The sequence below is a fragment of the Lissotriton vulgaris genome, chromosome 7 (assembly GCF_964263255.1).
Source record: "Lissotriton vulgaris chromosome 7, aLisVul1.2, whole genome shotgun sequence".
Classification (NCBI taxonomy): Eukaryota; Metazoa; Chordata; class Amphibia; order Caudata; family Salamandridae; genus Lissotriton; species Lissotriton vulgaris.
The window spans coordinates 1,703,038,871-1,703,062,729 of NC_141695.1; the positions used below are offsets into that span (position 1 = coordinate 1,703,038,871).

The window sequence follows — 23,859 nt, forward strand, 5'->3', positions numbered from 1 at the left end:
AGATGTTATAAGATACTTGCCATAATTCTTCTGGATGTAGACCGGGCAAGCACCCTCCCATAGATTCGATGGAAGTTTGAAATCGCCCTCTGCCAGTTTTACTACCAGCCAGTATAGGTTCGCTACCTCCTTCTTTTTCCCGTTTTTGCTTTCGAGGGCATTCTCTAGTTCATTGGAAATACCGACCGTTGTTCCAACAGCTTGATGCTTGTAGATATTTAAACTTTGATAATTCATTATCTGTGATGTTCCTCAGATTTTCCCACGAAAGCATCATGCCCTCTGGTACAAGTTGGGCCCAACATGATATCCCAGCTGTTTTCAAGGGAGTTATTAAGGAATCTTTGGCCCATTCCGGCGAGCCTGGAGCGTCCCAAATAGGGGCCAGTGCATTGTAATTGCTAATATTCAATGCTTTTCTGATTTTGGACCTGGAAGAGGCTAGCCCATTTAGACTCTTTAGACGTACCCTTTTGAAAAATCTTGGATCGCCAAATTTATATATAAACCCTCGATCTCCTCCCTTTAAGTCTGTCAGCATTTCCTTAAACATACTCCTGATATCCGGGCTATCTGGTTCAGTCAGAAGCATTTTTCCTGCCCTCATTAGGATTGCCCATGGAGACTAGGTCTGGTAGGCATAGTACTCCCTTGTTCTTTTTTCTCCATAGTTTTTTCCACGAGATCCTTGTACTTTTTGAGGCCCATATAAAGCTATTTATTTTTGCCTGAGGTTTTTTCAGACCCTCTTCTTTGAAAGCTAGGGGGATATTTTGGAATAGGAAAGTAAGTTTCGGTAAGACCATCATTTTTATTAGGTTAACTCTACCAATTATTGTTAGACGTAAATACGCCCAACTCATCAGAGAGTTGCAAATCTCTTTGTTTATTTTATGGAGATTTGTATCTATAAATCTCTCAATAGCTTGTGTGATCATAATGCCCAGGTATCAAATTTAATTAGGTGTGTACGATTATCCATATAACATGCCATAAATTCTGTTTTGGAAGCATTTATCTCGTACCCAGATACCTGACCGAACTGGGATGCCAAGTTGTATATTATTGGGCTTGCCGTGTTCAAGTCAGACGTGTAAACCATCAAATCATCGGCGTATAATGCCAACTTTTTTTCCAACTTTTATATTTGAAGGGTGATATTCTGGCATGATGCTTGATCTTATCAGCAAATGGCTGAATGTACTAGTTGAACAGCAGATGTGATTACGGGCACCCCTGCCTTGTCCCCCTCTGAATTTTAACCCCTTCCATGCTGATGACGGCCCCCATCCGTCATGCATTACAGTGCTCGTGTGCTCATGACGGCTGGGGGCCGTCATAAAGCCATTGATTCTTCAATAAGCCTAGCACACGAGAAAAATCGGCCCAGCATGGAAGGGGTTAACAGGAGCTGATATGTTCCCGTTCACTAAACACTAGCTGTAGGATATTGATAGATCAGATTTACTGTTCTACAGAAATGTTCTCCCAGATTGCATAATCTCAATATCTGCATTAGATAGGGCCAATTGACTTGGTCGAACGCCTTTGTTGCATCCAGAGTGATGACGGACATCAGTACATTGTGAAGCTTTGCTAGATCGATTGCGCCAATCAAGTTGTAGGTGAGGTCTTGAATTCCTCTCACTTGGACAAAGCCTTTCTGATCCTTATGTAACAAGCCATCTATCACTCCTTTTAACATCTCAGCCAAGATCTTGGCAAAGATTTATAGTCAAGATTGAGCAGAGAGATAGGTCTGTATGAATCACAGGAGCTGGGTGATTTTGGTGGTTTGAGGATTAGAGCCACTGTGGCTTCATTCCATGATTGCGGCATATTCTCTCCCTCTTCAAATATATGAGAAAATAGCTTCTCCATTGCTGGGATAAGAGTCTCCATCAAACACTATACTGTTCTGCCGGTAACCGATCCGGTCCCGCAGCTTAACCAGTTTTTCCTGCTGCTATTGCTTTTCTAATCTCACTCGTTATTATTGGGCTGTTCAAGTTATTAGCATCATCCTCATTAATTTTGTTTTTGAGCATCTGCTATTTAGTGTTTTGATTCCATTTATGGTGAAGCATCATTGAGTGCCCAAGGAGGCAGCTATTTAATCCCTTAGCTGCGGCGGCTATTCCACCGCAGCGCTAAGGGGGAGGCGGGGCCGCGCGGCGCTCCCGTACTCATGACGGAGCCGGTCCGTCACGGCCCTCGGGTGGGCTGTGCTTGTGACGGAACGGTTCCGTCACGGCCCCGCCCACTCTTAGAACATCAGCGCAGGCGCGGAATTCGCGCCACGCAGGCGCGGAATTCGTGCCGCGTAGGCGCGGCGAGCAGGCTGTGACGGAACCGTTCAGTCACCAGCACAGCCCACCCAAGGCTCGTGACGGAACTGTTCCGTCACGAGCACGGAAAGGGTTAAAGAGCCAGCATGAAGCGCACCGCCTCAGATGAGTCCCCTCTCTAGTGCATTAATTCTCCAACTTTTTCTAGGACTCTCTTGTAGATTATCACAGATCAAACGAGAAGGGGCCTCCAAAAAGGTGCTGCCAAACCCAAAGTAAGGGTATGCGGCTTTTGATGTGAGTGTAGTGCAGGCAGGGACTAAAGAGTGGGTGGGTGGGGTAATAATAGGGTCATGAGAACTTTTTTAAAGAAGTATAGGAATGAGATAGTGTGTTTGGAGATGAGGCAATTTGTCTCTTGGTTATGGTCGAGGTTCGTATTTGCTGATAGGGAATATCGAGAGGGTGTAAGGAAAAAAGATTAGAGTAAAGTTAAAGTGCTCTGGAGTTAAGAGGTGAGCATGTAGGGCTATATATTTGGCAACAAGTGGCTAGATTCAGCCTTTTATGTATTTTACACCCTGGATGCCATGATGCATCAAGACATGCCATTATTATGCCAAGACGAGCAATACCAATGATAAGCACCTTCATGCCATGGATACCCACAACATGCCACAAACTGCTACAGTTAAGCCAGGGCCAGCATGATACAAACTGTGATGCCATCATGTCATGGATGTCCAGAATGTACCAAGGACAGCATTAACCAGGGCGGGCACAATCATCACACCGATGCCTAAATTATTCTATGAATTACCAATATTTGCCGCAGTCAGCATTAAACCAGCGGTGGACGCCATCTTGAAAGAGGCCCAAAATAGTCCAAGAATGCCCACAAATGTGCCTGTTCCAAATTACAACACATGTGTGTACAACACAATCAGACCACCTCTATGACACACTTCTTTTTTTAATATTTAGCTTACAAAGCTGAAATGTATTCCTCGCTGTCTGCCACGCCTCACTCTCATGCGCCTCCACCTGACTCCCGCTGCATGGGAGGTCATGGGGACCACCAATGTTGGGACTGACAGTGCCAGACCTGCAAAACAGCCTGCAAAACATCTGACCCCATGGGACTCATTTGGCTGTATCACAATGCCTGACTCGCCAGTGTGAAGCAGGGCGAGTCACCAGTATTGGGCTGCTGGTGTACATCACCTTGCATGTGCAAAATAGTTCACTTTTCTGAAATATATACACATTCACATACATTTACAAGTAGCAATATAATATATATCGATATGCTGTGGAACTGCTTTGGAAATGTAGTGGTAGGGCTGGGGAGGAGCGGCACGATTTAAACAAAAAAAATAATAAAATGTCACTTACCTGAAGGGCCTTTGCCTCTCCCCCATCCTCTTCTCTTCTCCCAGCAGCACGGAAGCACACAGGCTTCCAGACTCCCCTAGCCAATCACGACGTGGCTGTCATGCGGCAGCAGCGTCATGATTGGTCTGAGCGCCGTGGTTCAGCGCTCAGACAGGGACTGGGAGTCTGTGCATGTTCCCCACCCAGGCTGTGCAATGCAGTCAGGTGGAAAATATGTTTAGTGTGCATGATGGTTTGGCCGGCGCAAGACGGCCAGCCAAACTGTCATGCCTTAAGTGCACATTATACCACTCCTCTCCCCCCTCTCCCTGTGACACAGCCCAGCCCTGACCTGCCATAACCTGGCTCGGGCTACTTCCAGAAGAATAACATGATAATATTGTAAGGTTATTAAAGTTGCATTATTATAATTCTAATTTTCCTTTTACATTCAGTGGGGTCACACTCCTCAGCTTTAGTGGAGGAGCCGTCGCTGTCTATATGTGCATATTGAAACTGGAGATATGAAATATACTCATACAGAAATTATAAATTTCCGAAATTGTACATATATTTAAATGTACAAGCTGCTCAGCAGGCTTGTTGCACTTAATTGTTCATCTACAACTGCAAGCAACAATAGTACAATACAGTTTCTTTTCATGTTATGGTATGTGCATTTATACAGCATGTTACCACAGGTTGTATGGTCCCATAGTGCCCTGGACTGGAAGTTCAAAATCTTGCATTTGGTGACTGAATTCATTTATTTTAAGAAATGAGAAGCATGGGCCCCTGGGACAAAATTGGTTTGCTTGCTAAAACCAAAACCTAGCCTTTGGGGAAGAATGGTTGTTTCCAAAGAAAATTACAAGTTGACAATCTGGAATGTTTTGATATTCCAGTAACAGTTTGAGTGGATTTTAGGACTTTTTGCTGATTTTACCTCCTTTCAGGATAGTTTCTTGCTGTTGTGGTGGTATTTCAAGAGGCCTGTGGGGGCAGTATTCTGACTGGGCTAACACCATGTAAAACTATTATACAGCCAGGGCTTCCAAGAGTTTGATATCCGAAGGCTCCGCTGCCAGCCAAAGTCTAACATGAGTTTAGCACCGCAATCCAATACCTATGATTGGGAAATCTGTGTATTTTATTATTTTTTCTCATCCTCTTCCACTTAACTTCTTAGTCGTAATGTTAAAAATTAACTTGAAGTAAAACTGAAGTGAGATAGGTTATAATTATTTAAAAGAAAATGTTTTAAATTAAGGTTCAAATGTGACAGCTGGGTTCGCGGGGCTCTCGTGGGAGACCCACGATCACGAAGCTTCAAATAATAGAGCGATCTGATTGGCCAAGGGGGCTTCCTTTTCCATCAGCTTTCTTACTCCAGCGTGAGAGAGAAGCTTCAGTGAGCTTGTGCTCTGATTGGCTGGCTGCAACATGAGGAGAAATGCTGTGGCTGCCATCTTAGGACACAGGGACTTGGTCTCTGTGTCCTGAATATTAAAAAACAATAAGGTATAACGGGGCACGATATAGGTACCATGACCCCCTGGAACTTGGGGGTTGCAGTGATCCCACGGGACTCTCACAGGAGCCCTCTGGAGGCAAGGTCCACCACTGGCTGCTGCAAGAATGCAGCATGATTCGAAACAACAGACACACACACAGCCTGGTATACATTGCCCATGGGGTTTGTGCCAACCCCACACCTCATATGGCCAAACGCTATTCATGATGGGGTCGGCTGCCTGAGGGGGATTGGGCACAGTGCCTGTCCTCCAGCCGCGGCAGGTAGTAGGTGTAACTGCAGGGCGGTGACGTGGGGAGGGGGAGGGGCAGGGTGGGGGGTAGTAATCTATGGATGACAGACTTTAACAGGTAAGTAAACATATAAATAAATAAAACGAATTTTGTTGCACACACTGCGTCGCATTTAGTGATGCAGTGTGTGCAACGAAATTCGTTTTTTTATTTATATGTTTACTTACCTGTTAAAGTCCGTCATCCACTACCCCCCACCCTGCCCCTTCCCCTCCCCACGCCACCGCCCTGCAGTTACACCTACTACCGGCCGTGACTGCTGTCCTCAGGGGGACATTAGCCGCTCATAGGGGGTGGGGCGCAGGGCCTGCCCTCAGGCCATGCTGGGTGTGGGGTGGCTTGACATGGTTACAAATGGTAATAAAATATTGCTTTACTTTGACAAAACCCCTAGAAATTTGCTGAAGAAAACAAAGGTTAAAGTGACGCTAGATTTAGGTATGTTAATAATATCCTTCTTTGCATTAAAAAAACTCTTAAATTCACTGAAAAAAACAAAGGTTAAAGAAACATTATAGTTAGTTGAAAATGCCAGTTTACATGTAACATTTTAAATTTAAAGAAACACTGAAATTCACTACTTATTTCATGTAACTATAACTCATGCCCTCGCCATGCACTGCTTATGGCCTCACATATTAATTCACCCATGACATGTTCTATGACATCATTATTAATATCACTGATGACATCTGAAATGACGACATTGATGATAACACTGTGCATGGCGGGGTGATGTCGATGGGACTTTTTTTGGGAACGTTTTAAGAAGATCCATCAAACGGCGCTAAAGTTATTAGCAAATCAAAAAATCTATTTCCATATATAAATTATTAAAGGTAGCCTTGAGAATTTGATAATTCTGCTTCACAGAAAAATAATTGTGCATAAGGGGACAGAGTAAGCATCCCCTGTCTTCATATATTATGGGGCTTATTAAATTTGTTTTAATTCCAACCGGCTGATTATGTAAATGTAATGTATGTATACTTGTAAAGCGCACTATCACCTGACAGGCACCTTGGCGCTGTATACCGCTGTGGAACCCGTCCTGGCTTTCCCTGTGAGATGCTCCCTACTGGGCACCCCCAAGGTGAAACCAGGCATCCCAGCGCTTTAGGGCCATTGTGGAGATTAAGCAAGCTATTGCCCAGAGTTGCGACCCGGGATTAGAGTAGGCACCGAGGCGAGAATTATCCAGTCCGTGGACATTGAGACCAAGACCCTGCCGCGTCGGGAATTGAACCCTGGTCCCGGCCAGACCTCTGCGTCAGGGTCTGCCGCTCTAACCATTGAGCCACACTTCTCCATTATGAATTAGCCGGTCGGAATTGAAACCGTCCGGTCATTCCATCTGGCTTATGACGGGTTCAAGGAGGCGAGTCGGAGGCCGGCCCATAATCCCAAAGGGCGGCCTTTCCCCCCTAGGGATTACGATGCACTATTTACGGCAGAGTTTCCATGCTGGCCTTTCCGACATGGAAAAACCCTGTTGGAAAGCGTGTTTGGGGCCCCTAGCATGATCCCCTTGTGTGCGTGGCCTCCTGTTGGGGCCAAGATGCCCCCTGTTAATCCCTGCACCCCATGGTAGCCTGCACCCCGTGGCAGTCACCTTGAGGTGCCTGCCACGGGTTGCAGGGTTTAACACCACCTCCCATTTCCCTATGGGAGCATGCACTATGACCGGTTTATGGCCGCAACACATGCTACGATAGGAAAATTTCAGAATGCGACTGAATAGTGTTCGGTCGCATCCAAACCAGGTGGTCGGTCCAGTTTCCGAGACGGTGTCGGTCAGACACAAGTCCGCCTGACATCGTAATCAGGCCCTAAGTGTGAGGTTTGATTATAGAGGGACTGAAACTGGTCTAGCAAATGCAAACGTATTCTGATTTTCACTGGGGGGTGCACAGATACGTGTGTAAGACCATATGATGCATAGACTATGGTTCAGAAGGCAATCATAAGTTCTGCGTCCTGAACTCAAAGCACCATGGGCTCAGCAAAAGACCATTTCCTGTCATCCCTGGCGCTAAGACTGTAGACCACAGCGCCTTGCCTTAGGCCTACAGCGGGCTGGCCACTCAGAATCAACGTGAAGTCTCTGGCAGGCCCAGACTCTGCAGCCACGGTGCACTCTCCATGAGCCACCTTTGGTGATAGAGGTGCTGAGCGGGGTCCCTGCACATACAGCTGATTGGTTACAGTCAACGTGGGCCCCGGTATTAGCAGTAATTCATGTTAGCAAGCATGCCCACTCAATGTGATGTTATGCAGGGCTTAAAGTTATATGAAAAAACTGGGGGGGGGGGTCTCTCAAAGGGGCGTGGCTTAAAAACACGAAGCTAAAAATCTGTCCATAACATAACGTGCCGCCCAACTGGTATTTTGCTGCTTTCTGTCATTGCACCCGGATATATAATACAACAAGGAACATTACACCTACAACAAGCCAGGACTATTGGCTTTGTCAGTGGTTGTTAGTTGCATAAGCTTGATAAGCAACAACTATGTGTTTGTTGTATATAATATTGAAAAAGCCTCAGTTCTGTAATGATGCGACTGTGAAAGAACTAAAACGAGTCTCTTTGAACTTACCTCAAAGGCTTTAAGCGGGGGCACTGCTGCAGAGGTAAGATTTTCTTTTCACCCTGAGGGTGAGGACAAATATGGAGAGCCCGATAGGGACCCATCTCAGCATCTGCTTTTTAGAACTGCTGGTGCTGAGCACCGGCAGGACCCAGCCCACTTAAAGCCCTGATGTTATGAGAAGTGCATTTGGGGAGTTGTGGTGTTTTACGTTCTCGTCATAGAAAACAGCATATATAACCAGTTGGGAGGGTTAGTGTTTGAAAGGGTGTAAACTAATATATTGCAGCTGAGTATTTCATGCTACAGCAACAGCTACAGTTACATGGGCTTTCATTCTAAGCCACAGCGTACTCCAGGCAAACCATGGGGACGTTTATACATTTTACTCCTTCCATAACAAACAATAGACCATCAGACTAATGTTTCCTTCAACTAATGGCCAAATAGTTCCTAGTGTTGAGTGTCTACTGACGAGATCTTTGTATATACGAAGGCCACAAGCTCGAATCTTGGCAGGACAGATTCAGCTTTTCATCTTTCCAAGGTCGATTTGAGTAATGTTCAGTTGGGCAATACAAGCTCCATTATTCAAGTGCTGACAGAACTTGAGCTTAGTGCAGCGCTTCACAAATATTAGTTATTGATACATGCATGTCGTTTTCAATTCCTGCATGCCCCTGTGATTCTAGAATGGGGACATAAACTGGGGGTTTGGCTGAAAGAGCGTTGACTGGGTCCTGGGGGACCGATAGTGCGGAATGGCCTGGGACATGGAATGATGTCATGGCGTGGGACGTGAACCTCCAGCTACCCGGAAAGAGTCCTTCTGTCTGGGGTGAGGGGGTGCTCTAGAGGACAGGGGGCGGGACTTGGGACGGCTGACCCTTTCCCCTGACAGCCTGTCAGTGCGGGCCCGTGATTGATGGAGTGTGGGACCACTCCTCTCTCCCCGCTCCAAGCCCGGTATCAACCATAGACATTCCACGGCGAGCGCCCCAGCCTGCCTGTCGCCAGCAGTCAGGGCCAGCGGCCTGTGATGGAGATGGGGGTCTCCTCCGGAGCCAGCCCCCGCTCTCTTATCATCTTATAATAACACTGGCCCATGTCTTATTTTTACAGCCCTGACTGAGGAGGAGGGCAGAGCGAGAGGGGGCGGGGGACAGTATGCAACACAAACTATCCGCGCAGAGGAAATGACATCACATCCATCATCAGCCGCACCGGGGAAGTCACGAAAAACACACACTGCAAGGTTAATTCAAAAAGAAAACACAGCCAGAGCGCTTTCCGAAATGTATATTTTTGTTGATCGTCCCTGTATAAACGATGACCCTTAAAATAAGAGGGAGGACAAGGATTTATTCTCTTGAACAGTTTCGAAACAAGAATATATATATATGGACAATGAAAGACAGTTTAAAGAGCGAGGCTGTAGAAAATGACAAATATATACATATATATATATATATATATATATATATATATATATATATATATATATATATATATATATATATATATATATATATATATATATTCTTTCCAAAAGCACTTCCCAGTAAGGATGATACTCGGACACCCGGGTTGCCTTGCAAGTGAAATTATTTTGGGCAGATAGAAAAACGAGGCGTTTCGCCAGTACGGCTTGTTCACGCGTGAAGCATATAAATAAATAAAACAAATTTTGTTGCATGCGCTGCATCACCAAATGCGATGCAGTGCACGCAACAAAATTCGTTTTATGTATTTATATGTTTCCTTACCTGTTAAAGTCCGTAATCCATACATTACTACCCCCCACCCTGCCCCTCCCCACGTCATTGCCCAGCCGGTACTCCCACTACCAGCCGCGGCTGGTTCTTGCTAATATGCCTTCATATTCTTTCTAATGAAAAGCCATGTTGAAAACAAAGGCTTCCAAGTGGCCAGGACAGTCCCAACACACTGTCCACCAATGCCCATCAGTCAATCTATGGGGGATACCAATCAGAGAGAATGGCCCTCTTAAAAACCTAATGCAGTTTAGCTCTTTGAGGAGTGAATTGGCCTTATCACCTTAAGTGAGCACTGGAAGTGCTAATTTAAGCCCACTCTGCCACAGTTTTGGGCTGACGGGTGTTTTGAATAGTTGAAGAGCTGCAGCAACGCTATTTTACCACTGCAGACATTGGTAAGTGGTTGCTTGTCGCTATAGCTTTAAAGGCATGTACTGTGTTTGGCTGCACTGTAGAAGCGTTTGTTGACAAAGATAAATTAAACAAGAGCCAATGAGCACAGCGAAATAACACAACTAAAACATAATAGTGCACAACACAAGAAAACAACCTAAATGTGAACACAACAGCCACAGTACAACACATTGTAATAATTCAACACAAAACAACACATCATAACCACAACAAAATGCCCCCTATGTACACAAACATTCTTGTCACAGATTCACGCTTTCAGATAGATGCTTTGACAATACAGTGGTAAAAGGTGTTTGCATCAAGCACCGCCTTATTTACCTCCAAAGATATGAATTAGCGCTAGTTAAACAGGTTTTGTGATTAATCCAAGTTTGTCAGCGGCCTTGACCAGGGGCCTTGAGAAGCTTGACAAGCCAATGGCAGAGTGAACAGATGCCCCAAAAATCCCCGGACTGTACCGGTTTTCAGAGGATTGTCCTGGTGTCCCGATGCTTTCCTTAATTTAAAATACGTGCCCTGGTTTTTGGGACGAAGGTCAAGTTATCCTGCAAAGGAGAATTGAAAGGTTTACTAAGGTCTGCTGCATGGATGTTGGAGCTCAGGGACACAGTGATAAGGAGAGCAGAGGGTCTCTCGGTAACGGTCCTGCCATAGCTAATGTTATGTTTGCGTTGCTTGTAAATGTGTGGCTATATATAATGTACATGTGTTAATATATATATATATATATATATACATATGTATATATATATATACATATATATATATATATATATACATATATATATATATATATATATATATATATAAAGATTATTTTTAGGCCCTTCTTCACATTTACAGTTTTTTGTTGACATGCCCATCCAGGGCGTAATTTTGTTCATTTATCAGTACTGTGAGTGGTTTGCCCATTCAGGGCACAATTATGTCAGTAAGCGAGTATTTTAGTGGTCTTCAAGTGGCAATAATGAATATTCATCTACGTTGACTACAGGTATTTACCTCTGCCACAAGCCGCCACTTCTAGCACTGACTGTCCTGATATGATGATCTCATAATAATACGTAATTTTTCTAATCATGTTTAAATTGCGGATCTTCTAATAATGAAATGTGTATATAATTGTATATATTTCCTCTTTTTAAACCACATGTAAATAGTTGTATATATGGATATATAACTTTTGAGTACTGATTTGTTGTGAACCTACATTAACGCTGGAACAGGTTCTAAGATGGCCGCCATATATTCTGCATTATGCGGTGACTAAACAGGGCCATTTTCTATTTCTATGTTTCTTTTTACTCACGCAATTCACATTTAACACTTTGAAAATGTGTCATACACTTGAAGAAACTGACATCAAGAAAGGCAGATTGCCGAAACGTGTCTGTCAGTGCGGGGGTTTGTGCACGAATAAATAATTTTAATAAGGACTTGCTAGTGCTGTTCTGTTTGCGTCACTGGAACTGCTGTGCGTGTGGATGAATATATATATATATATAGTGGTCCGTGTCCGTTTTGTTTTGGGCAGCGGAGAACGAGGAGTGGAGAATTTGGAGAAATATATATATATATATATATATATATATATATATATATATATATATATATATTTCTCTTATATATATATATATATATATATTTCTCCAAATTCTCCACTCCTCGTTCTCCGCTGCCCGAAAGAAAATGGACACGGACCACAATTACTGGTGCAATTATGATTTGCTGATGACAGTCCGCCATTACGCGTTTCGGCCTGAAACAGCCTTGATCACATATATATATATATATAGACACACACACAAACACACACACATCTGGCTTGTCCAGTTTTTTTGCTTGAAAAGCATTTATTTCTAAACAAATTGGGTGAAACCTAATATTAAAATTTACTAGGATCTATAGTTAAAACGCTTTGCTCAAACACAATTAGTTTGAAAATGTCACAGTCTTAAATACGAACAGAAAATATATTACGAAACCCCACATTGCTTTTTCTTTTAGCAATTTCAATGTTTAAAAACCCTGCAGTAACTTGACTTTGCCATTTAATACCCCTTAATATTAATTTAAAATGGATGAAATACGTTTCTCCCGCCAATCCTATCCAGTTTATATAGACATAGACCTGCATTTTTTGATCCAAAATTCACAATGTATACCATTACCGAAAGTGTTCGAATGAAACACCCGGGTACTAAAATGATAAACACGGGCTTTGAAAATTTGCCGATGCTTTTAAAATAAGGCCAACAAAAATGTCCAAAATTAATCAAATTCATTAGTTGAAGCAGATAATGTCAAATGTAATGCGTAAAATATCAAATGTAAATTTCTTTAAATAAGATACTAACTTTCACCTTAAATCTCTTGGAATAGGACATAGTGATTTTACATTTCTTTGTAATCCTCCACGATAAATTGTTAAATTTATCACAAACCATCTCACTTTGCAGCTAGTGCATCTCTTCACCCCCTGTCCATCCCACGGAGAGCATGTAGATCCCATAGCTCAGAGAGGGATGCTTCCTCTTCTGCAGAGCCTTGCCTCTAACCACCGGTTTTTGTCCCCTGCAGAGTACCTGGAGGAGTTTCCCGGGGAAGGCCGGGAGTGCGTGAACTGCGGGGCGATGTCAACTCCACTGTGGCGGCGAGATGGCACTGGGCACTACCTGTGTAACGCCTGCGGTCTCTACCACAAGATGAATGGTATCAACCGGCCCCTGATCAAGCCTCAGAAGAGACTGGTAAGACCACCCCCCTTTCCACTTGAATTTGTCAATTTACACTCAGACCCCACCACCTCCACCATCCCTCCATGGCTGCAGATTTTACTCCACATCTTGTGCCCTTCACTTAAAAGTCAGCAGTATTTTCCGAATTTCTTTCAGGTTTGTTACATCAGAGACGTTGTAAGGCATGGGCAAAGTGGGCTCTAGGCCGGGGCCCCAGCCTTTCAGGGGGGCCCCCTGATAGAGTCAGCTCTGTTCTACAGAATCTTGCCCTGATGAACTTGAATAATTCTTAATCAGATTGTTTCAAATATTGCTTCTCTTTAATTTAATTTGGATGTGTGTCATGTGTGAAAGTCTATTGCAACATCCATACATAAAGTTTCCTTTAGATACAAACAGGACCTCATATTTGAGAAATAAAAGGGTGCCACAGATAATATTTGCAGTAATATTAATGAGCTGCTGATGAGTTACTATATTCAAAACACACATCAATATCCAAGAATATTTGATGTAACAGCTTTAGAATTTGGACGAGTGTGCTTGTGCACTGTCAGTGCCCAGGCCAAAGAGGACATGTAAAAGGTGAAACTGAATCATAAATTCAAAACTGTTCTGAACAGGGGCCCCCAAAATACAATAGGCCCGGGTCCCCAAAATCCTTAAGATGTCCCTGTGTTACATGCCAACAGAATGGCCAAACAATCATAAATATAAACCACAACACCCAAAAGCATTATACATTTTATAAAATAATACACCAGTTTTTCCTCATACATATTACTATATGCCGTCCCAAACGCTATTTGAACAACAATTTATCCAAACAAACAGAACCTGCAAATTTTCCACCTTCTCTGACATAAAATGAACTCTTCATACTTCATTATATACATCAACATATTATTAAATGTTGGAATTTGGGTTTTCTTTAACTTTGGGGGCAGTCACTATGCATGCTCCTGAATCAAGGAGCTACACAAATTAATCTAAATAAGAGCTTGTACAGCTGGGAAACAGAGAGTATTTGGCCTTTCCTGTTCATAAATGTTTAATCAAACCCCTGTAACTTCTGCTAGATGAGCTGCCCCATCCTCATTAGCATCTATCGCCTAACCTCCAGCCATTAAAGAGATAGTAGATATTTCAGTAACATGCAGTTCCACATACATGATCTATCACACAAGCCCAAATCTGCTTTAAAATTTGCATTTCGTGTTAGCAATTTAATATGGGGCTTCCAGCCTCACAATCCTCAAACAATTCACCAACAATTGATCATTGTTATCCCCCAACAGAAAATGAATCCAGAATTCAGACCCCTGTTAACACCAATAAAAATAGTACTTCTTCACGCAACTTTTTTTGTATGCCATATCCTAATGTGCATTCATTAGCCAAGGCAACTTGATGTAAGTATGTTAGACAATTCTGAAAGAAGTTATAGGTAAAATGTGTTATTTCTAACTTTAACCTTAACTTAAGGGTTTAAATTCTAGCACAGTGAGAGAGCCAGTTTTTCCAAATTGTTGTTTATGTATTGCAGTAGTATTCAGGTATCTTTAAAACATAATCTCCGGGCCACAAAGAAATTGGCTTACAAGCTTTGCTTCATATGTATGTTTCTAAGGTTTCTGCAAAGGTTCTCCTAATTGGAATATCCCCTTTACAGAGAGCTCCAGCTACCATCTTCACATGAGGAACCACCCCTTTACCTTTGTCCTTCAAAGACAGATTACTTGCAAATGTAACCAATAAATAAGTATACATAATACATGAAATTCCTAATCCCTCCCAGGTGGCCTCCATAAATATTTTTCTACAGTTTACGGTCTACAGTTTACAGCTTCTGCCTCTATCTTCACCATACACTGACTGTCCGTTTGCCTAAAGTTCAGTCTGTATAACAAATGTCACCTACTCCCTTCCAGCAGCAACCACTGAAGCAACCCTGGAGATCCCCTTTCAAGATTCCATCGCACAATATGAGCTCGTCCTACCACATGTGGACCCAATTTACACAAGGAGACTCTTCAGGTGTAGGACAATTGTTCACCGGTAATTCCGCACCTCTTCACAATATTGTAAACAACTTCCCTCCCTTATCCCACATTATTGCAACTGTCCCTTTGAGAATGGTCTGAACACTGACTGCCCCATCTCTAGATATTACTGTGCACCAATGTCCACCTCATATCCCACCACACACTGACTTTCACCTCTAATTCCCCATTGACCATTAAATTCCTGTTTACACCTAACCATGACTTGGTTAGGCACCTGCCGACGCCACTGTACATAAGCTCCGACAACAACTTCAATTATACACTTCACCCAAGGGTTGTCTTTCTTCTGACATCACCGTGCAAGGTTCACCTCCATCCAAACTCCCCATTGCACCAGCTAACCAAACTCCCCATTGCACCAGCTAACCAAACTCCCCATTGCACCAGCTAACCAAACTCCCCATTACACCAGCTAACCAAGTCCTCACTGTCCATCAGCTGCACCATTCCGGACCACACTGTACACAAGCATCCTTCTTACCTAACCCGTGGTACCCCAGTCACCCCATTCATAGTAAATTTCACTCTGGCTGACCTCCTCCCTACTTAACAGCACATGCCCCGCCAGCCTCCACATCACCACGGCATGCTAGCCAGCCTCTGCCGGGTACATGCTCCTCCCTTCATTGCAATTACCTCTTCAACCATTATCTTGTTGCTTATACCTCATCTACCATTACCTCACTAGTCTATAAATGGCAATAAACAATTGCATTACCTCATTACAATCTTGATCTCAATCTTATTATGTTAACGTAACTTTGCCCTTAACCTTACCAACGGTAACCGTAAATATTTCAATATTAAGTACATTAAATTCAATGTAAAAAATTTGGAACACTTACTCTAACCCTAACACAGTCAATATTAAATATAACATTTTATTACATACATTAAATTAAGCTAGCTTGAATAAAACGCTTACCTCAACCAAACGCTAACCATAGCTCTAACCAATATTATCTATTTAATTATATGAATTACATCAAACTCAATTAAACATAATTATATTGAAAGATAAGGATCAGGTACGCTACCTCAAATGCAGACACTAGCCAATGTTGGATATTTAAATATATTATTGAAATTGAATTTAAGAAATATAGAAACTTTAAACTAACTGTAATGCTGACCCTAATATTAAATATTTATTATATATTATAAATGCAAGTAAAATAAATTAATTGAAAAAATATGGAACTTTTATCCTAACCTTTTTGGTAACCCAAATTAAATGTAAATATATAAATATTTAGCGATATTAATTGAACAAAATTAAATTAAATTCACCATTAGACGAGGTAATACTAACAATAAAGGTATTGTAATGGCAAGCGAGATCATTGTAATCATGAGGTAAATATGGCAGGTAAATGTTTGCTAAATGTAATGTGGATGAGGTAATGGCATGCCCACCCCGCTACTGATTCCCCGCTACTGATTCCATTGTAAGTGAAAGTTTGGAGAACTAATGTGAAATTTGGTGTAATTAAGCAAACATCTAAGCCAGCTTTTGGCACTACTTTTTAGCATAAAATACATTCTCACATCTATTTTTGGAAAACAAGGACACATCCTGTGCTTAGAAAACAGTGCAGGAAAACGCAAGCACAGTAAACAGCAACAAAACCATTCTGACATTGGCATTGTTCCTGTGTAATTGCGTTAAATGTTTTTGCAAATGGCGAATATTTACACAATGTGGTGCAATAACATCATTTTGGGGATATCTCGCAAAAAAAGTAATGCAAAATTAGTGAAATTAGGCAAGATTACCCCAACGTAACGTAAATTTCCCTTGAGCATTTTGTACACCTAATTCAACTACAGCACTCTGAGGTGCATCCTTACGCATTCAACTAAGTCGTTCCAAAAAGTGAAAGATATGGAAAATTACTAGCAGTTAAAGAGTTGTATTCAGATAAAAATTACTTTGATGCAAAATGTTCAGTTTAAAAAATAAATTCAGACTGTGCAAGTAATTAGTTTTTTTCTGGGTCTGTTTCTTTATTTGTATATTTGAGTTTTTTTCTTTAGCACCATTGCTGTCATACTGCGGTCGCTTCTGTAGGCTGTATGTACACTAATCAGGAAGAGTGAACACTTGGACCTTTAGGGAAGGTCATGGTAAGCATCTGCGGCTTACAGTAAAGAATATTGGGCCCAATTACAACTTTGGCGGTGTGGCAGCGGGGCTTTCACGCTGCTGCCCCGCTCCCACATTGCCAAAGCGGTATGAGCACTGCCTGCCAGATTACGGTTTTTCACATGTCTAGCGGGCGCTTCTTTTGGAGAGTCAAAGACAGTTCCTGCACGGAATGGACTCTGCAGGCCACGCCGTGCAGGAACTGGGGTGCATTCACAAAGGGGGGCACATCATGTGCCTGCCCCCCTGCATGCACACCATGGCCTGGAGGCAACAGGGGGCCCTGTAGGGCCCCCTTTGTTTCCTCTCTGCCACAGTTTTCATGGTGGGCTCACCACCATGAGAACTGTGCCGGAGAGGAAACTCGTAATATGCTTGACAGTGCCGCAGCTACACCGCCAAGCATATTGCCGCCTTAAGACCGCCAAAACGGCGCCAGGGATCTCTGATCCCTGGCGGTAGCGCAGGTCCAATGGCAGTCCTTCTTCCCAACTTGTAATAGAGCGGTCGGATTGCCGGTGTGGCGATGCCTGCACCGCCACTGTGGCTACGGTTGTCCACTGTTCTGCGGTGCTCTGCCATCCAGCATTAGTTGTCCCTATATTTACTCACCAGTTTTCTTGTACAGATGGTTTGACTCTGCTCCAATGACTGGCTGAGCTTCTCTCAGAGCCAGGTTCTTCCTTGAAATGTTCGCTGTTTCTGATAGATGCTCTGTGTGTTGGTGAGCTGTGAATCCACGTTAGAATATAGTACGGGCAAGCTTTTGTACCTACTCTACTCTACTTCGTCAGTCCTTTATACATGATCAAAATACTTTGAAATTAATCCTGGGTTCCAATGCCACAAAGAGAAGTGGGTTGATAGGCCCCTTTTGTTCCACCTGAGAGCCAGTAGGGTGGTTTGGTTCTTTAATCTATGAAATATGTTGATGAGTTGCTAAGCTTGTATTTAAAAATTCCAGCCATATCACAAGTCCTCTAGACAGTTCCACTCAATGTTTCTTCTGAAGCTGTGGCGAGAAGCAGCATGGGTGTGTAACATACACAGCTACATTTATTTAAAACTGATTTGTTAGGGACAAATGATGCATAAAAATGGAATTAGTCTGTTGTGCGGATGATTGTAAAATATAAACACCCCCAATTCATGAGCGGTGGTGGGACTGTTTATTGTTAGATGATGGAAGGGAACGGGTGTTGTTGTTTGAGTATTGGGACATACTCCAACTTCTTTATGGTAATTCCCAAAAGTTTTATAACATGCATGTTCACTTTAGCCAGTACTAAGCTAAAAGTACAAATTAGTGGAGTAAGAGAGGGTGACTGTGTGTGTGAAGGAACTGAAAGCATCCCATTTTCAGAGGATAGGTGGTAGAACAATAAGGTGTTTTGTGGAACAATTTTGTGATCAGACAAAAATGTTTGCTTATCTTCACCTTTTTGAATTTCATAACTGTTATTTATGCCACTGCCATAAATTAGCCATGACATAAATTCAACCATATTTTCATCCACTATCAAAAGTAACTCTTTATGTCAATGTGATCTATCTAAATTTCAAACTGAACACATTCTTAACTTAAGCCTTGCCCAGTTTTGTGAATTGCACAGTGAGGGATAATTTAAGAACTGGCATATATTTAACTTAATATTGTTGTTAGTTACACTACTTTTGTAATTCACTCTAACCTCTTTTATGCTTCAAGAGGTAAATATTGCTGATCACAGGGTTCTCTGTTTTCAGAATAACTTGGATGTAACAAACAAACCACCTGCTTTACAGCGTCAAATCTCTAATATCAAAACCTGTCTGTCAGCGTGTCATGACGAACAATGCACCCTCTCAAAGACAGCAGTGCTTAGATTAAAATGATCGGAAAAAATACACTTCAAAGTGCTCTTCCAAATGAAACATAAAGTATTAAATGATACACCTGTCACATATGATTAGATTTGAAGGAGATCTTTCAAGAACAATTTTCATATGTATTTTAAAATATCAGCATTTGAAAAACAGATAAATTCACTTTTGTTGCATCGATAAAGCAAACTTAAGAGAGCCTGCTCATGCACAAATTAGGTAAAATGATCTTCCAAACCCTTTGTTAATGTTATCACAAATACCATTTACTTTCTTAATTTGATTTAAAATTTAATATTGGACTATATTAAAATATATCTTAATATATATTCATTGTTACCAATGTTTTTTGCATTATATCTATGGTTAAGTTGCAGTCTTGTCCTAGTAAGATTAAAACAACTTATCTAAACTTCCATTAGTAGTGGGGTTTGCTTTTATAATATTAATTTCTTGTTAACATTGTTCTACCCAACACTTGCAAATCAGGTACTTGCTGGAGGAGGATGATGGTTAGGTATTTAAATGGAAGATTTTTCTAATTAAATGTTCAGCTTTTCTTGTCTGTGACCATACTGCTCATTATAAATTGTCAAATGCCCTTTCCACCAACAAAAAAGGAGATGGCTACATTTACTAAAATAGGTTTAATTTATGACTCCTGAACGTTATGTCTGTTTCTGTACATAAGGTGCACCTTTTGAGGGTATTTACTAACTTACCCTATTTTCTGTAGCAGTCACACCTGGTCCTTATTGGTTGTCAATAAATATGTTGATAATGTATTCATGTATTTCGCTATATTTATATACCACCAACCAGACTAGGAGTGGCTAGCTGATCATTTTGCATCTGATGTGGAGGTGAAAAACAGTAAAAAATGTTACAAGAGGAACACAAGGGATATCCAATACAAATACAGTGTCAGATCGACAGAGTGTAATTATATGAGCAGTGGCGGCTCCTCCACTTACGCGGAGGAGCGTCGCCCCACTGCTTTTCAGCAGTGTAAATAAGGAAAACTAAAATGATAATAACATGATGTTATTATTATCATGTTATGTTTCCCTGCTAAAGCAGGTTTGCAGGGCGGGCCGCACTGCTCACAGAGGAGCAGGGTGAGGAGTGATGGACACGCTGTAAGTGCACATGACAGTTTGGCCGGCCGTCTTGGGTCAGCCAAACAGTCATGCGCACTTTGCATATTCTCCACCCAGGCTGTATTATAGCCTGGGTGGAGAACATCCACAGGCTCCCACTGCCTGACTGAGCGCTGAACCACAGTGCTCAGTCCAATCATAACGCTGTATTGCAGCGTTGTGATTGGCTTAGGGGAGCCTGTGTGCTTCCTGCTTCCATTCTGGCCCGGAGAGACATGGAGAGAAGACGGAGAAGGGACGCAGTTAGGTAAGTGTATTTTTTTTCTTTCTCCCCACTCCCTGCTACCCCTGATCCGTTCCAGCCACCGCTGTGTATGAGAATAGAATACAAGCGTATTATTAGTGGAATTGCAAATGAGTCAACAAGGTACTGACATCTGGGGGGGTGCGGGATTTGACAATAGTAGCACCTGGTTTGTGACGGTAGCTAAAGCCCCTGAAAAAGGTTAAATACCTTTTTAAGTAAATCACAAGTAGTATTGCTTCTAATCATTAAAGATGGAGCTACATACTTTCACAGTGCTTCCTGGAAAGGCCTGCTTGAGTGTTCTTTATCCTGGAAGAACAAATCGCAAATTGTCGAAGCGTGACAGGGATTAGGATCCTCCTGATTGGACAAGTTTGTGGTTCTGATAATACAGAGGTCTGGTATGCAAAGGTTTCACTTAATTATTATGTGGACCAGGTGGAGAGTCAATTGAGGGTGATCAGAACCTGTGTGATGTATTCAAACCTTACAGCTCCAGAAACAGATCTTGCAGCTGCACCAAATCGAGGGATACCAACTAGCAGAGAGCAGGGTCGGACTGCGACAGAAAATAGGCCCGGGCACCAAAATAAAAATGGCCCCCATTAGCGCATCAAAAAGCTAAAAGTCTTTTATATTTGCAAATCTGGGCAGTTTTGAATTTATGTGGTGTTTTGGAATTTATGGGGAATTCCAAGCATTTGTGCTTGCTACAGGCAACGCTTGTGACAATATCAGGGAAATCAACAGTAAAAGGTGGCTTACTAAACCATAAAATAGGCCCGCAAACAGCCAAAAAACCAGTGCCCAAACTGACCGCCAGGCCAGCCCATCTGGCACTGTCTGGGTGCCCTATGGACCAGTCCAACACTGGGAGAGAGCACGTTCATTTATCCTAGATAGCACTTGTGTTACAGTTTTTAATTCAGAATCTTGAATGAAGTTTTAAATTGCCCAAAGGAGTTTGATCTGGTATTGCTCCAATGTATGAGTTTTTCAAGCACAAATCCGAGAAATTTGGCAACAAAATTGTAATAAATACTGATTTGCAAATTTTCATGACATGTTGTACTCCTGAGAATTCCAACAAGTGACACTTAAGTTAAAATTCAAAAGCGTGTAAATTATGCAGGAGTATTCAAGTTAGCTACTCTCATTCCCTTCGCTTACACTGCCTTTTTACGTTTTTGTAAGTACATTTTTAACTTGTGCAAACGTAAATTACTCCTATTTACATGTGCAAAGAGTCCTTTTTTATATTTAAATTATTTATTATATTTTTAACAATATTAGCAAACAGTGATCAATAATCACTTATCTGCACACAAATATAAAATGGCAAAGACATAATATGAAATATAGGCATGAATAACACAATAAAAGAATGTAAGACAGCATAAGGAAAAACAATACAATTCCCACAGAAACATACAAAGTTAAGTTGAGTCTTATGTCAGAAAATTTCCTTGACAAAAAAAGCGAAGAGTTTATAGGATAAGGAGCTACATGTAGATTAGTATATTCAATTATTACGAATATTGAGCATCAGATAATGAAATGGTTCAGAAAAGCTTAGAGTGGACCACTGGAAAATACCACTTCTGGAGCGTAAACCGAGTGTCAGCTTGTTACAGCGCGGCTGTCGCGCGTCATCTGAAAAAAATATTAATAAGAAATAAAAATGCTCTCTGTCAAAACCCTGCTCTCCAGAGAAGGGTATTCAAAGCACACATGCCTTTCATCTCCACATTTGTATACACTAGAAATAGCCCAGCTTTTCGTCTTTCTTCCCAAACATGCTGCTAGATTGTGATGAAAAAACTTTATTGCATAATCTGGTGCCTGTTACAAGTTCTCTTTCAGCCAAAACCGAGGTCACGGTTGCCAAGTTGTCTGATCCAGGAGTCCTCTGAAGAAACCCTCATTTACAAAAAAAAGTTTATTTCTTATTATTGGCAACAGCAATGATTTTGTAAATGATAATGTAAATATTTACTTTAAAATTTAATATTTGCAGCCGTAATAGTCGCCATTTTAGCCCCAAACTATTATGCTTGTGGTCCATGTTGTTAAAGAATTAAATAATGAATGTCCTCATTGTGGATTAAAAAGAGAGAGAGGATACATAACTGGTGGCCGTGTACTAAGCCCAATATTGCCATTGAGGGGTTCTGAAGACAACATCAAGTACAAGGCCCAAGGCTGAATGGTTTGTAAATATCACAAGAACTTTAACATATATTGGACTATATTACATGCTAGCTATTATGGTTTTTTAACTTATTTGTTTGGTATGTTAGCTTGAAAATTTGTTTTTTTTCCAAAAAGGAAATATTTACACAAAATAATAAGTGAAGTACCAGGCCTAACTTTAGTTGTCTGCAAAAAAATAATAGAACAATATTTAATTATGTAGTTACAAATGTAGAATATTAGAACACAACGCATTCTTTTAAAAATCACATTCTTTTCTGTGGAAGGGAGAGGTGAGTATAGCTGATTTCTACAAAGTTCAGCTAACAATTAGCACTAATTTGAATCCGAATGTTCAGGTTTTATCTTTATTTAGCATAATGTTGAATAAACAATTTTAATTGTTAGAGCAAATGCAATTGTGTGATTCTGTGACTGCGCCATTTACTTCAAATATGGATTTACTGCACTTGCCGCGTACTTACTTTATATTCAGTGTCGTAGCAAGGGGAGGTGGTCCACCCACGCGCGGCATGAGTTTTAGGGGCGGCGGCCTCCTCCCCATTCTTACCAGCAGTCGTTGCGGAGTGGCCGCTGCAGGAATCGCCAGCCCCCCCTTTAGACGGCAGCAGCGGGGCGGCAAACTCAGGGGCTGCCACTGTCGGCCCCAGGTCTAGCTACGCCACTGTTTATAATGCTGCTTCTTTCTCAAGTGGATGAGAATAATACTAACAGAGAAGGTGCAACATAATGCTGTACAATTTGCCTTTTCTTTTCCATAAGTAATCTCACCTGCCTTATAAATTGGCCTCCACTGCTACCTAATGCTTCTGACCCTTCCAATGGTAATAGTTTGCTGAGTGGTTTGTCCACTGCCTTTAGGATGTTGAAACCTACATTTCAAAGGGATCCATGACATATTTTTTTATATTTCACGCGTCCCAGTGAACTATGACACCATTTTGGTATTTGTGCGCTTTATAAATAGCATTATCATGATCATTATCATTATGGGTTTTTTATATCACTCCTTTTTTTAGCATAAAAAGCCCACCCCTTCTATGCATGAAAGCTGTGCTCAGAAGGGACTAGCCGTCCATGCTGGCTTGGATATGGAACCTGGTCATAGGCAGGTTCCTGAGGTCAACCTCCGCTGCCCTTGCCAGAGGGTGT

At 41.8% G+C, this 23,859-nt stretch overlaps 1 protein-coding gene across 1 annotated transcript in view; it reads left to right on the top strand.

Moving 5' to 3' along the window:
- The window catches only part of GATA5 (GATA binding protein 5), an 89,358-nt gene that overhangs the window by 38,283 nt on the left and 27,216 nt on the right, over positions 1-23,859 (top strand). The window contains exon 3 of the mRNA XM_086932846.1: positions 12,854-13,023. Within this exon, the coding sequence (XP_086788972.1) occupies positions 12,854-13,023 (170 nt within the window). The remainder of the gene's footprint in view (positions 1-12,853; positions 13,024-23,859) is intronic.